At 37.6% G+C, this 16,758-nt stretch overlaps 1 protein-coding gene across 1 annotated transcript; it reads right to left on the reverse strand.

The window, feature by feature from the left end:
* Positions 1-3,369: 3,369 nt before the first annotated feature.
* Positions 3,370-15,557, reverse strand: LOC127644394 (zinc finger and BTB domain-containing protein 5-like). Its single transcript, XM_052127539.1, has 3 exons — positions 15,416-15,557; positions 8,311-9,375; positions 3,370-4,543 (listed from the first exon to the last, which is right to left on the reverse strand). The coding sequence occupies exons 2-3, from the start codon at positions 9,370-9,372 to the stop codon at positions 3,521-3,523; spliced, it is 2,085 nt and encodes a 694-aa protein (XP_051983499.1). The 5' UTR covers positions 9,373-9,375; positions 15,416-15,557; the 3' UTR covers positions 3,370-3,520.
* Between the last annotated feature and the right edge of the window lie 1,201 nt (positions 15,558-16,758).

Below are 16,758 nucleotides of genomic sequence, written 5' to 3' on the forward strand. Positions count from 1 at the left end.
CAGGCACAAATACACCGTGAAATAGGTGGAAACCTATTTCATTTGGACCGCATAATGTTTTAAAATAATATCAAGACTGCAAAATAATTAGAACTGTCCACAATGACTTAATAATCATTAAGAGTTAAGTGGCAGTCAAAAAACCAAGCATTTATTAGGTTATCTGTCAATTCTGCTTTATTTCCACAAGGGTCACCCTTTCAAAATTTAGCAACAAATTTAGCTTTGAATTTGCCCTCTATTGAAAAGTAATTTATTTGACCTTTGAAAAACTGTAACAGCAGTGATTTTGGTAGGCTTCTCTTTTCATAGACCAAACCATTTGCTTAATTCACTCAGTTCTAAAATCTAGTGAGCTGCCCAGCTAAACGGCATTTTAAGGCATCATAGGCACACACTCCTGATACAAAGGCTGTTCCAAAAGGTTGGCAGAATAATTATGGTGCCTTCAATGGTTCCTTGTTTTGGCCAAATTATAAGACAGCACCACATATATCCTAGCAGTGAAGGCAATCCAAGAATATTAAGCTTTTTTCAGATAAATCATTTATTCAATATGGCAGACAAAGTGAAAGAAATTGTGTAAATATATTCCATTTAAAACTGAAAAGTATAGACCTAGTTAAAAATTTAAATACTCTAATAAAATGTACTATTTTACCCAATATGTGTGTGTGCTTTGTATTTTTATGCTTATTCAAGTTCTGCATTGTTAGCTCAGCAACATGCTAAAATAATACTCCATTAGAATCAATTGCGGGTCGAGTCTCCTGTGCACTTCATGTGAGAAACTCTTTGTGTCTGATGTGGGAAGTTGCTGCCTATGTAGAGCATTCCAAATCAGTTATTTGTAAGGTTCCATTTCTTTCCTTGTGAAATGAACACTTGAGGAGCTACTACCACAAAAATTACTTGTATTCCCATTTCACACAAATCACAAGTTCATACACTTTACTTTTCTCCCTGTTCCTCACACAATGTATGTTTACAACCTTGTTTATCAGACGCATGGTAACTCAAATGATAGACTGCAAGAGTACCCAAGTCGACACGCATGTCGAAAAAGAAAGAAGCACCACAAAATGACGTTTTTTCCCCTCCATGTCACGGTTTGCTTTTTATGACACTGTTGATTAGGTTTACTGTTTAAGGTTTATAGTGGGTTTGTTGATTTTATTGTTGATGAGGTTTTATTGAACTCAATAAAGAATCAACCCTACAACCTCATCTATTTTTCATCTTACATATGCTTTTTATGACACTATCAGTTAGGTTTAGGATGGCAGATTTGTTGATTTAAGACTCATTAACCTGCCATAAATCTGTTTAGGAGAAAATGTAACTTGCTTTTAGCACCACTCAGTAGACATTTCACCTTGGAGCCGTGATACGTGTAAGGAACCATGTAATATCATTTTGTAAAAATGTCGCCAGGGTCACATCATTTTCATGAGATTAGACTGGCTAAAACACAAACAGTACGTAGTTTCCAATACAACTCCTCTGTCAAAAATCTGTCTTCCACAGAGCACTTGAGGCTTAAACCCTCTAATCATAGACATTTAAAGGACATTTCTCATCCCAGGTTTACACTTGTTATTAATATGCATTTCAGTGATCCGATCACAAGTGTTCAGCACAAGTGTAAACGGGGTACAAATTGTTTTGTGATCGGATCACATCGCATCTGAGATGTAAACACTAATCCGTCCTGAATGAGTCCAGGACAGCAATGAAGCACCAACCCTCACCTGTCAATCAACCGCTGCACTAAAACAAGAGTGTAAACTTTGCCAGTTACGAGCGGATTTAAAAGGATTTAACTGTCTGATATGAAAATTTGAAAAAGCGAAAATACTGTATACACAAGCACGAGAACTTCACTGATCTTTTTAAGTGTCTCTGACATCAACATGCAGGGACACATTTCAGGAAGGGAATGCCACTCAAAGGGTTGTTCCAAACAAAAGAAAGTACACTTTTTCAAAAGGCAGATTTTGTGAAGGCTACATTTAAACTGTAATGCCATGTTCCCTTCACAGTGCCTGCATCAAGAGCTCTGTCTTTCGTAGTGAGTAGGGCATAGGGATGATCACTTTCGATTGAAATTTGCCCATAGTGATTGATGCATGTCATCATGAAAACAGAAACCCTCCCTTGGAAATCTCAAATTAACTGAGATACGCCACTTCTCGGAGAGCATTTCTGTGTGATGATAGCTTGCTCTGCTTAATAGTAAATAACAGTCAGTATGATAAACCCTTTGCAAGAAGTTTCGTCTCTTTAATGCTTTAGCTTAGTCCTTTTTATGCATCGCTGCTGTTACAGCCATCAAAGCTCCACATCATCTATACATTTCAAGATGCTCCCTGTCGGATGTTAAATCCACTGCTGTTAGTAATGCTCCAGTATTTGTGAGGTGTTGTGGAGAGATTAAAGTCTTTTGCAGATTCTGTAGGATACTGCTTAAATAAATGGTTGCAGAACAAATATGTTGAAACTGCTGAATATCGTGAACTTGATGTTGTGTACCCATGATCTTACATTTATGCACTTTTGAATGTGGAGCAAGGATCACCCTGAAGCACTCCTGTTAAATTGAAGCGTGTCATTTTGCATTCAGGAAGCGCATAAACAGTTTTGTACCACTCTGTATTAGAGCCTTTCTTATTTCTTCCTTTTCTTATTTTGATAGTTTGGTGCAATAAGATGTTTAAGCTATTTAGCCTATTTATTTGTTGATATCCTTTAGTTATCATGTTGAAGTGTTGCACTAAATGGGCCCGTATATCCCTCCATATCGCATCTGATCGGGGTAAATGAACATAACGGAGCCTTATTATCCATAGGTTCCTTAAAACAAACTAGTCGTTCAGACAACCCATTAACTAATGTAGTCGATTATTAAAATTGGTAGTATTGCACATACCTAGTATGACATAAGCCACACTTTGCGGGTTCTTCTTTGTTTGCTTTCAATCACTAATGTTATGTCTATCAACCTCTCCTGGATTAAGAAAAAATGACAGAAAATAGGGAAATTGTGTGGCCACAGGGTGAAACAAAATGCCTAATAAGTGTCTTGGTGGAGGAGGGTATTCAAAAAAAACCTTGAACAAGACAAAGAGGGAATTCTTTTGATGCAAGAGTTTCCTGAAAGGCTGAAAAGATTAGAAATAGAATTAGATCCTTAATATTTACTATCATCACTACTATTACAGGCATTCCCCATGAGTAGGGGATTGACATCACTAAGCATCACTAAGGAAATTATTGAGTATGTTGAGAAAGCTTAACAGACTTACAACGATGCAACATCTAAAACGGTTTAAAGTGTTTTAATAATCTGGTATCAGTATCTGGTCAATTTACACAATATACGGCTGAGCAGATGGCTAGATCTGAGACTACGGAGTACAGGTCTGCACATATAGTTGAGAAAGCAGTAAGAAACTGAAAGCTGTCAACCCATTGTTGGAAGGTGTCTTTGGAGTGCCTCTGTCACTGAGAGAGTGTTTAATCAGAGCAAGGCATTAGACATTTCACTGTTCTGCCATCGTAGGCAGGTTGTTTTCGAGTGCTTGTACAAGTGACTGGACTGACTAAAACGCTTGCCACATTTCAGACAGGCATATGGTCGCTCTCCCGTATGAACTCTGATGTGTTTCTTGCAGTCAGTCAGAGTGAGAAAAGTCTTACAGCAGATCTTGCAGGCATACTTCCTGGCACCTTCCACCACTAGCACGTTGTGCTCCGAAAGTGCCTTCTTACACTTCGACAGAACATCTGCAGAGGCTCTAGTCAACTGGGGGAGCAGGTTCAAGTTGGAGTTGCCACCGGTTTGACATACAGAAACAGAGCCCTCAAAGTTTACCTCATTTAGAAGCATTGAGGAAGAGGACGAGGAGGCAGTTTCTTGTTGCTGGGAAACATCTGTGTGCATTGAAGCACCGCCCGACGGGACTTTAGGAGCAATGCGTCGGTATGAGTTGCACCCTCCTGCACTACCCCTTGTTGAACGAGGAAATGTCTGCAACCCCAAAATGTTGCGCTGGAACTCCAGCGCTAGCTGGTCTACAGCACCGGTGCGAGATGTCACCAATGAAGATGATGATGCTACACCATCATGCAGTGGCTGCAGAAGCAGGTCGGAGCAGACCTGTGACTCCCCTGGGAGAAGGTGGAGCGAGGAGGAAGATGCAGTGTTGACAGAATCAGCTGGAAGGAAAAATTGAGCAGGATCGTGATCAGTTTGAAACTCGCCAGTTGTAGTGTTGGGAACGTTGTCAACACTTGTGGCGAGGTTAGATGATGCCACTCTGCCAGCAAAGCTCTTTGGGCTCAGGAAACTGGAGATATGCAATCTGGAGGAGGACTCCAAAGCATCACTGCAGGAGAGCTCCTCTCCTCTTCCTTCTCTCACTCTTCCTGCTCCTAATCCCTTGCTTCCTTTAATCAGCAGTTCAGAGCTGGGCTGTGGTTCAGAGAAACTGCGCTCACTGCCCTCTGGACTCAGCTCCAGCTTTTCTCCAACTGTTTCCACCTGAGAAAACATCACACTACATATGAATTAGAGGGTCCATGCTATCCAACCACTATGAACATTCTGTTCTGAAGCCACTTGTTAACAATAAATGTAAAAGTGTAAAAAAAAAAATAATGTAATGTACAAATATTTACTTTTTTGAGTTTGCAAGGTCTAAAAATTCTGAGTTATATGATTCTTTGTTCATATACCTCTTCTCATTAAAATGCTCTACCATTGTACATAAACGCTGCCAAACAAAGTAACATGGACAGCAAAATGTCAGTAGAAGATTCCAAGATTAACAATATCTATGCATACATTTACTGTGAATATTCATAGAACTGCTGCTGTGTGCATCAAGCTAATTTTTTTACAATGTCCTCTTTCTGAAGAAATTCTGGGAAAAAGTTATTCGATTACTCACATCTAAGGTTGGGAACCTGGTTCTTAATTTTTTTTTATAAGTAAACCAGAACCATTTGATTTTCATGACTTTTGACTCTTGAATGAGCATTTGACCGATGATGGAGACAGAACAACAAACTAAAATACTCAAAAGTCTGCATTTTTCAGTGCCAGCAATGCCTCTCTACTGAATCCACAGTGTGAAACACAGCATAACCAGAGTAATCCAATTCACAAACGAGTGACTCTATTGAGCCGGTTATTTTGAATCTACAGTGTGACGAGTGTATGCGGTTGCCAAATGAATGACTCTTATGAACCAGAATTTTGGAGCAATAAAGCAAAATGCACACAGTGTAAACAGAGTCCTGAACAAATGTATCTTTTGAGCCGGTTCTTTTAAGTGAATCTAAAACACTTCAATATGAGAAGATACTGAATTAATCTCACTGACCAAGACGTTATGACATGCATCATGTCCAACTCGAAATGAAGCAAGAACTTTTACTGTGTTATGTAAAGATGTATCGATATAAATATTTTTGGTCAATACCGATATTAACAAAAAAACCATAGGATGATGTTGATATTTTGCCACTAAACTTATTTTGTCAGATGACTATTTTACTTTGGAAACATGCTTTACAAATTTACAAATAGGTACAAAAGCTTTTTTACTGTTCTAACAATAAATTATTTCCATTGAATGTTGGATCTATTGAACACATGACTTGTGGATTTTTTGTGGATTGGTCTCAATGAAAGATAATAGAAGATATAAAAATAAAATAACAAAATATGATAACATGATGATTGATATAAAATAGGCTATTCTGTACTTCTAAAATATTTTTTGCATGTACTGTATGATAGAATATTACAAATTCATTCTATGCATATGTTGGGAAAATTCAGGCAAATGTCAACCACATCATGGAAAAATAAAAAAGTTACAAAGTAACAAAACCCATTTTAAAATCTGCATTATAGTGGTATAATGGACAATGCCATCCAGACCGCTAGAGGGTACTGCTTGCTCACAAAGTGCTGACTGAAGCACTGAATGCAGCCTTTTAAGGTTCAGTCATAGCCAAGGCCATATTGCAATTTCAGTCTTAATTTAATCAATCATACAGCATTGATCGATATCATAATGTCTCAGAAGTCAAAGTCTGTTTGTTTCAAAGTGTTTGGATTTTTTCCCTCATCATGAAGGCTATTGATAAGTGCTGCTTTCATAAACGTCATGTCCTATTATGGTGGTATTTCTGCATTAAAGGTGCACTCAGTATTTTTTGTCTTTGTGTCATCTTGGACTTACACTGACACCTACCGGCTTGAATGCAACATCATTTAAAATAAATTATTCAGTTTCAGATGCCATTGTAGAAATGTAGTATTCACAGTCAGCCATGATTACTTTAATCAGTGAGTGAAAGTGTCAAATAACAAGACGGTTACTGAGATTAAGCGAGTAGTTTTCGGCTGGTCATGTGATTCTAACATGGCAGCCTCCGTGTGAGGCCCCTCTCCATGTAGAATAAAACTACATTATTGATATGACTGGAGTCTTCATTTTAATGTGAGTGGTCATGATTTCCTACATATATCGCAAAATTACAATTCAAGTCTTTAGGAGTTCAACTTTTTTAAATGAGGAAAAAATTACTGAGTGCACCTTTTAAGAGCACCTATTATGGTTTTTCAAATATTACCTTTCATGTAGTGTGTTATATAGCTGTTTGTGAATGTAAAAAAATTATGGAACGTTTCAAAAATCAAAGTGCACGACAAATAGAGTTAATTGCCGTGTCTCATTTGGAAGGCTGGGTCCTCCGGAGGTCACATTTGTCGGCCGCATTAAAAATGTTTTTTTTGTCTTACTTTTTCTTAATTTTTAGCTATTGTCTATGCCTTTTATGTAAATGCACTTACATTTATACAATTGTTAACCTTTTTTGCATTCCCAATAAAAAAATGTAATAAAAAAAGAAATGAAACGAGACATGACGCCTCGATGATGTATGCGGCCGACAAATGCGACCTCCGGAGGATGCAGCCTTCCAAACAAGACACAGCCAATGACTCCCAGAAGAAATAACCGATTCTGAACACCTGAAACGAGGCGTTAGTAATTTCAGACTTAATTCCTATACTTACCTACGCAATGTGATCATTGATAGAGTTGTTTTTGACACTGGAAAAAAAGTTAATTCTGCAATTTAAATTATGAGCAAATGAAAGTGTTTTTTGACCTTGGATGCATGTGAATCTATTGTATAAGACCTATAAAACAAAATTAGGCATGTTTAAAAACCATAATAGGTGCTCTTTAAGTTAGCTGAAGCCTGTGCTATTAATTGTTCAAGCGAGACATCAGTTTGATCATTATTATCTATCAAGATAAATAAATTGTGTTAATAAAGATAAAAATACTGAGTGCACCGTTAACATAAATTCAATATTACATGTTCTACATATTGTGGCTATTATTATTTCTGGATTGGGAATTTGAATTCACAGACTTTTACAAAGGTTGTTACTATTGAATTATAAATCTACCATCGTTTTTCATATTATCGTTTTCATGCTTATAACCAATATTTTGATGGTTTTAATTTGGTCAATAATTGGCCAATATATATCTCGATGCATCCCAAGTGTTAAATATATTGTACCCAAGACTTAAATCAGGCAGTGCGGTTACAGAATGATTGTTCATATGACAATGTGTGGTTTAAGATAGGCCTTTACTGTACATTCCGAGTTTTGTTGTAATCAGTGGAATTCTGAAGAAAACAAAATTGAAAGAATTAATGTTTACCATTTTTATTTAATATATAGTTAAAGTAGGACCAATAAATGGATTGCATTTATGCTTCCAAAATGTGCAAGCAGGCATTTTTCAAGAATTGTATTACATTTATAATTTGTTGTTATGCATGTTTTGTTGAAATCTACTCTCAAATAATTAGTTAATCTGTCTTGTAAGCTTATTTTTACTGTCCTGAAAAAAAATTCAAATAAATAAAATACAGTTAACAGTGTGGGCAAGTACCAAAAATAAAGTATCCTATTCTGTCTCTAAAAAAAGGGTGCATCTGTAGTTTTGATGCATTTTACACTAACCAACGGACTACAAATATAATTGTTAGTTGTCTTGATTACATTTTTTACATGTGTGGGTGTAAATGTTCACATGATGTGACTGCAATTTCACCTGAAAACTGTCACATGATTCTTGGACTTTAAATACATTTTCTTTAAATTCTCTAAAACAAGTATGTGGATTAATTCAAATGGACAAATTAGAGAAAAAATGGGCTAATCCAACAATCAAACACTTAAAAACACCACTTGATATTAACAACAATTACCTGGTCACTCCCTTCTGCCTGGGAGGTAACATCGCTGGTCTCATCCTCGGGCGAACTCAGTGGTTCACTCTTCACCAGGACCTGCATGTGCTGCTGCTCCTCTTCCTCACCTCCACTCTTAATCTTTATCCCATCGCTGTACTCTTCTTTATGTGGCAACAGCAAAGTTTGTCCTGCTCCAGCTCCCCTTCCCCCATCTGATTGGCTGGGAAGCTGCATGTCTTCATGGTTCAATCCCTTTTGGTAGTCATCTTGCATTAGTAAACCTCCATCATGTCCTGGAATGACCCCAGTGACGATCTCCTCAGCCATTTTACTGTGGGAGTCTGGTGACAGAAGCTCCTCTCCACGCTCTCTGCCTTCTCCATCCCCCACGATCCCCTCTACCTGCGAAGAGTGGCGCTGCCTCACCCGCTCAGGGGTGTTCAGAGACAAGGGCTGTTTGCGCTTCAGCAAACGCCGTGTCGGGTGATAACCACGCTGATCCACTAACACGCTACCGCATGCTGAACCTGTTCTCCTCCCGGTCCCCGTGCCCCCATCTTCAGCCCCACCTAAAGCAGAGCTGACCAGGCTCAGGCCGAGCTGCTGTAGCAGAAATGAGCGTTGGAGGTGAGAGTTAGCGGCTGTTGATACTTGTTGCTGCTCAGAGTGATGCTGGCTGCCGCGATCTGCTAGAGGAGACATGGGCAGAGTGCGAGTTGTTAGATAGTGTTTACAGGCTTTCACGACAGCGTTTAGATGCAGGTGGGAAGCGGCCAACAACACATCCATCACATTACTCTCCCCTAGCATCAGTGTAGATGTGTACATCATGTCCATGAGAGCAGCAAACGCTTCAGCCGTCACCACCTCAGAGTCCAGGTGGATCATTCTCGTACTGGCGTCTCCCTCTGCGGCAGTAAACAGGGCTCGGAAATGTGTGCTGCAGGCGGATAGCACAGCACGGTGGGCCTTAAAGTGACGGCTGCCCACCATGATCACGCAGTCACACAGCTGTCCATGCAGCCTCTGGTAGTTCAGGTGCTGGAAGATCTGTTCAAAGTGCCCTGGGAAATCCATGACCTGAGAGCAAATTCAGAAGCTGTTGTTAAAGATGAACCATATTATTTAATGTTCAACGTCTACATTAGAGCTACATAGTGATAATGTAGTATACTGTATTATTTAATATATTAAATAATATCAAACTGATAAGTTTGCACGTCTAATTAAATATAGCTAAAGATGAGTTATTATTAGATATCAAATATGATGATGATGATGATGCTCAGTTATAAGAAAGATGTCCATACTTATGTCTGTGAGAGATTGACTCAACTTTTTATAACATGACCCAATATGCATGACCCCTTCAATTATTATTACTACAGAAAATCTATGGTATCACTTTCATACAATGCAACAGGCAAGCAGAATTATTGTCAATGCTGTTTAATTGTAGAGCAAATTAACCCTTTAATGCATACCTCAGGTGTTTGGTGACCTGGGACCTCATTCCACCCCTGTACCTCATCCATTCTTTGAGATATGCCCACACCACTTTAGTATTCCTCAACTCATCTCTTCTCAAGTGTAACAAATTTTTTATTTTTTTCTCCCCACTGCTTGATTACCAAAAGTGTATAGGGTCATTAAAGACCCTAGATATGTAACAGTTGTTTTTTGTTTTTTAGCGCACAAATCATATTTTTATGATTATTTCATATCTATAAGTTTACTTTCATAGGATATATATTTACTTTATTAAGACAAATGAGTACTACATTCACACAAATGACTATTATATATATATTTATATATAGTAGGGCTGCACGATTATAGCAAAAATCCTAATTGTCGATTATTGCCCTTGATATTGTAATTGCGATTATTAATGTAGATTAAAATATTAAATTACCATGACGTCACAAAGTAGGCAACCGTGTGGTTCTTCAGAGTTGCAGATTTCAATGATGGATATGAGCTGCGCTCCAGTTTCTTTTAAGCATCTTTTAAGCATTATATTATATTGCATTGTATTTGATATTGTAATGTTTGTTAAGGTAAGGCAAATAAAAACATATTTTAAATGGATATCTACGGTATAGAATAAATTTAATTATTGCTAAATTACTGCTTAAATGATTAGTCCATGTACAGTAAATAATAAGGCATATTCAATATTCAAACTTATTAACAGCTGATTTAAATTGACCAAGTTACTTTGTTCAGTAAGCCCTTTTAGATGTGGCACAGGGGACCATTAATCCCGTTATATCTTTAATGGTCGATCTTGTTCATGTAAGATCATCGATAGATCATTTTTGGCCTCAGTGCAGGGCCATTGCTAGACATAAAGCTCTACTGGGGCACAGGCCCCCCATTACATACATTACTCATATCGCTTCTTTTCTTACTTTTAAGCCTGCTGCATGCAAGAAGTATGCAAAACAATGCACTATACAAACTTACCTCACTTAACCCACTATTCCTACACTGCAACAAGTACTGGGAATGGTAAACATGTAGAGATATTAATCTTTATGAAAATATTTAAGTATCTTCAACATACTGTACATGAACATTCTCGACATGTTATACGACATAAAATGCATACACTGTACAGCCGTGGCCAAAAGTATTGGCAGTGACATAAATGTGTGTTTCGCAAAGTTTTCTGCTTCAGTTGTTGTGGTGTTGATTCACATTGTTTCTAGATTATTGTGCAGAGTGATCAGATGCATTTTAAAATAATTGTAAAAAGCTTCATTGGCCAAATTCTTTTTTACTTTATCACAAAAACCCAGATTTCACTTTTTTGGTCCTGGCACATAATGACCAGCTAACATCATTTCACTAATTATATCAGCAGCACCTGGGAAAGTGTGAACAAGTACTAGTCAGGTGAAATCACTCTGATTGGAGAGCAGACTGTTTGCTATAAAAGGAGGGAAGAAGTGCTTCCAATCATTGTGTTCTTGTTAGCAATGATTACCTCAAAAGAAAGACGTGCTGCCATCATTGCTTTGCATCAAAATGGCCTCACATGCAAGAAAATTGCTGCAAAGAGTATTGCACCTGAAAGAACCATTTACCGGATCATCAAGAACTTCAAGGGGAGAGGTTCAACTGCAATGAAGAAGGCTTCAGGACGTACCAGAATGTCCAGCAAGCGCTAGGAGTCAGCTACGGAATCATGACACCACCAGTGCAGAGCTTGCTCAATATTGGCAGCAGGTTGTTGTGAGTGCATCTGCACGCACAGTGAGGTGAAGACTTTTGGACAATGGCTTGATGTCAAGAAGGGCAGCAAAGAAGTCACTTCTCTCCAAGAAAAACATAAAGGACAGACTGAAATTCTGCAGGAAGTACAAGGATTGGACAGCAGAAGACTGGTGCAAATATATTTTCTCTGATGAAACCCCCTTCCAGAGCGAATTGCAGAGGTTATGAAGAACAAGGGTCAACACTGTAAATATTGACTTTTTGCATAAATTTACCAGTACTGTTTTTGCCATTAAAAGCCTTTAAAACTTATAAAACGCTTATCATTGTTTTCCAGTAAACCATAGAAACATGTGAAAAAAAATTATCTACAAATACTGAAGCAGCAAACTTTGCAAAACACAAAATTTATGTCAAGTCAATTTTATTTGTATAGCGCCTTTCACAACACACATCGTTTCAAAGCAGTTTTACAGAATATCAGCATTAACAGACGATAAAACTGTAATGTCTATAAAGTCAATTAATCATCATTGTGTAATTTAGATAAAATACTATTTTTAATAGTGTTTAAAAATAATTAAATGATAATTGTATTAATAACCCCAGTGAGCAAGCTCGGGGTTATTAATACAATTATTGTCAGTGACAATAATTTTGGCCATGGCTGTATATGCAAATAACAAAACCACAGAAAACTTTCTTCCACATTTGCATTCTTCTATATTACACATTACACACCAGGAAAACCTCTGTCAAGTAAGTCTATGGAATTGCATTATCCAACGTCAGACAAAACGGGTTTAGACAAAAGTTGTCAAGATGAGCAGAGTTTGTCGCTAGGCAGATTTGGTAGTTAAACTGGCTGAGTTTGGTTGCTAGCTTGCGAAACAAGTGGAGCCATCTCTAACTTTATTTTATAATGCAGGAGTGTCGTTTCAATAAATTAATAACTAACTAGCTAACATAATTGGTGTAAGTTTAAACTGATGTTTGAAACTCAAGTTTACTTGCAAGAATAACTCAAAACAAGCCAAACTATAGTCTTTTTTTAGATGCTAATTAATTAGCACACAGCAGCCATAGATACTGCAAACTGTTTATACAATGTCCTAAATTAGCAAATTCAATTATTAATTTCATATCCAAAAGATTGATTCATTGTTATCATACACAGTACTACAGAACACAAAAATGTGTTTATTTTCTCTGCAATTCCATAGACTTGACTGAGGTTTTCCTGAGACTTGATGCTTTTTCATCTGATGTCTGAAACCTGACTCTGACTGCTGAAGATGTAGTTTGTTTATCAAGTCTTACATCCCTCAATCTCATCTCTACTTTCTGCTACCCTGTCCCTGCTTTATCCAAAGAATTTTCTGATATCCATCTACAGGAGCCAATAATGTTTGAGTCAAAATAAGATCATCTGCATTATTTCCAAACTTACTTTAATTTCATCATGTTTTCATAGCCTCAATTCTGACTTGCGTGCCATCACCTGGGTAGGGTTACACTAAGGGCTTAGTAACTACTAGTTAGTTTGTAACTAAGTCGGTGCTTAATTTAGTTGCACCACCTGTTCTTAAGGCAAGACTTAACTAGTAGGTCATAAACGCTCCATAAAGTAACACGTAGTCGCACAATATGACGTTTACATGTATTGATCCAATAAACAGCCTTCAAATGTGTACACAGAAGTGTTAAAAAGCTGTGAATTTCAGTTTTATCTATGGATTTATTTACCATACCAAACCTTGTCTGCTCATGTAACTGTCAGCTGTAATAAATTATATCCCCATTAAAATACAATACTTAATAAAAGTAGATTGAATAAATAGTATATTTACCCTGTGTAAATAACAATATATAGGAACTGTATCTAAAATAAATAAGGGGTGATAAATGCTAATACAACAGGCTGGAAAATAGAGGTAAGAATATTCACTGGCCTCATGATTCAATTTGATTATAAAACAATTCTCGATGCATCACAATGCATCTTGTCCTTCAATATCTTTCTTTTTTCAGTTTCTTCAAAATGTATTTTTTACTCTCTATTTTTTCCCTTTCAGCTTTTTATTTAACAGCTGTTTTAAAAATCAGATCTAATCACATTACATAAACTGGCCTTTTACATTCAGTATGATCTGTGAACAAAACATGGAACATCCACAAGATTAAATAAACGGTTCTATAATTTAAAAGAGTATCTCAATTTTTCAGTTTCTTTCTTTAGAACCTTGTAAAAATCTCTTAAAAGCACAAAACAATATTGGTTCTCCATCAAAACACACTGAATACTATTACTTCAACTGATTATATTATTATTTTTAAGCATTGTACATAATTGAATAGTGTTTAATTATTATTTAAAATTAATATATGCCATGCTATTCATTTTCATTAAGCACAAATGGAAGTTGCTGGACTAGGATGAGAGATACTGTATATCTTCTTCTATGAGAGTGCAGCTGTCAGCGTCTCCTCTCCTCACCTGCACAGGTTACTCCTGTTGTGTGCAAATCGGTGCAATTATTGGTACAAGCTCGTCTTTCATGTTGTTTGTTGGCTTCTTATCACAAATAAACTCTCCCGTTGCTATGCGCGTGAGTTTGTGAAAGAATTTCGGGATCGTAGTTTGATGACGCAGCCTGAAAACTGTTAGAAAGGTTTCATGCTGAAGAGCTGCTTAAAAAGTATGTTTTTTTTCTCTCTGTTGTAAATGTAATCAGCCAATCGTGTGGCAGCAGTGCAGTGCATAAAATCATGCATATACAGGTCAGGAGCTTCAGTTAATGTTCACATCAAGCATCATAATACGGAAAAATGTGATCACAGTGATTTGAACCTTGGCATGATCATTGGTGCCAGATGGGCTGGTCTGTAACTTCTGATCTCATGGGATTTTCACACATGTAAGGCTGCTAGCACTGAGATGACAATGCAACTCTGCGAGAACCAATTCATAAAAGCTCTCACACAGAAGAACATCTCCACATAAATAAACACACCCTACTCAGCAAGGACCATAAAATGCAATCTCACCCACAGCTGCCCACCTCTCATACATCACTTCAGGCCATTCTAGAGTCACCTAAAACCAAGTAATGACTTGTCCTGTTTTGTAATGTAAAAGGGTTTTTTGATCATAGCCTACATGTTTGGTATCATTAAACAGGTCTCGTTCCCTTTCAGCAAAGTAAAATCACAAGTAAGATTTAAGAACTTAGTAAAATACTGCACTCAGAGGCATAAGAGCTTTAATATAGGAGGAAGCCATATAAAGACTCTCAGTTTGAATTTCATTAGAACATTAGAACAGAACTATCCTGAAGCTGTAATATAGGAGAAACCGCCCTGGATATAGCAGGGCTGGAGAAAGCCATTTAAAGAATTTCAGTTAGAATATTGGAGCTTTAAATAGGGTAAACCACTCAGGACAGCCACATAGGAAAGCCGAGTAGGAGAAAGTCAATTAAAGACTCTGTTTGAATTACAGGTCAAAAGGACAATAAATAGAAGAGGATTTAGAGTAATCAATAACCTAAATATTTTATATTAAAATAATGATCAAAAAAAATTAGAGCTTTAATCTAAATTAGAGGTCAACTTAAATTTGTGTCAGATTAATATAAAATTGGAGTCAGATCAAATTAATAATGGAATGAATTTGTAAAATGCAAATAAATAACTGTTTTGTCTGGGTTTCCTAAACACGCTATTTACATGCTAACAGTTTAAACTGAAAAAAAACAAAACAAAAAAACAAAAAAAACAAATCCCATTTCCTTTTTAATGTGTGAGCAAACAGTACTCAGTTTGCCAAGGCGATAAAAGGAGTCATGATGCTCTGTTAGCTACTTGATCAGTTCTGTTACAGACAACACACACTTACTCTCCAAGTCGTCTTTATCACACGTCTTCAGAAAGGCCGGGCTTGTTCTCTGATACCATCCATGAATGCATGCAATATCTGTCGATTAGTTATGTAAAACATTGCGCTATCGATCAGGGGAAACATCACCTACCAAATCGCGTCTGTGTAATGCATGATCAGATTCATCATATTCTGCCACCTACTGTACTGGAGAGTGCACGTGCAAACTGGAGCAAGTAACCCCCAAGTACTAAGCTCAGCGAAAAATGGAACAAAAAAGCTTTAAATACACAACAAAGCCATGAAATAGCCAATAACATTAATAGGGTGCTATCATGGCCCAATAATACAGTCACAGTTTTGAGGTGGTGTGGATTGGTGTTTAAAGATCTGGCAAACTTGACTGGAGAGTTGTAAATAAAAAATATAAAAGAATGGATCCTTGATAGACACTTAACCGCAGGTGCTCCACCTGACAGTAAAGTCAGATGCCTACTAACCAGCTCTAAACAACTCGGTAACAGTAGATGATGTTGTATTTACTGCTGAAATCTCACCATTCTGCACTTCAGAAACTCTTACTCTCTCTACTAGAAATGGTCGAGGAGTGAGCCATTAAACGTGTGCCTCTAAGATTACTCGCCTTAAATTAAAAATTTAAGTAAGCAGTAGATTGAAAATGGGTTGAAACCGACTTAAAGGAGCAATATGTAACATTGACATCAAGCATTTAAAATGGGTACTTCAGTCCAAATAAAACATTTGGAGATAGTGGTCTCCCCCGCCCCCTCAGATTCGAAGCTCACTCGGGTTGACAGGTTGAGGACACACAACAGGAACGAGCAAACTGAAAATGGCATGCATCCAGCCTTACACTGTAAGTTGATCAGCTAATGTATATGTTGGAAAAGTATAAACCAGTTCATCTGGATTTTTTAAATGTAAGTTGTCAATGTAAGCAAGATGTGGGGCCTGGGTAGCTCACCAAGTAAAGACGCTGACTACCACACCTGGAGTTGCAAGTTTGAATCCAGGGCGTGCTGAGTGACTCCAGTCAGGCTTCCTAATCAACCAATTGGCCCGGTTGCTAGGGTGGGTAGGGTCAAGTTAGGTTAACCTCTTCATGGTCGCTATAATGTGTGGTTCACACTCTCGGTGGATGCCACGGAGAATAGCATGAAGCCTCCATGCACTAGGTTTCCATGGTAACTCACTCAAGCCACATGATTGATGGTCTTAGACGTGGAGGCAACGGAGATTTGTCCTCCACCACCTGGACTGAGGTCATTACACCACCATGAGGATCTAGAGCGCATTGGGAAATGGGCATTCCAAATTGGGGAGAAACCCCCCCCCCCAAA

Source organism: Xyrauchen texanus, chromosome 5 (assembly GCF_025860055.1).
Source record: "Xyrauchen texanus isolate HMW12.3.18 chromosome 5, RBS_HiC_50CHRs, whole genome shotgun sequence".
Lineage (NCBI taxonomy): Eukaryota > Metazoa > Chordata > Actinopteri > Cypriniformes > Catostomidae > Xyrauchen > Xyrauchen texanus.

What these genes read in the sequence shown, in the direction of transcription:
- LOC127644394 (XM_052127539.1), bottom strand. Translation starts at nt 9,372, where the DNA reads ATGGATTTCCCAGGGCACTTTGAACAGATCTTCCAGCACCTGAACTAC. An exon ending in AGGCAGAAGGGAGTGACCAG is followed by an intron (nt 4,544 to 8,310) that starts GTAATTGTTGTT and finishes ATGTTTTCTCAG; the next exon opens with GTGGAAACAGTTGGAGAAAA.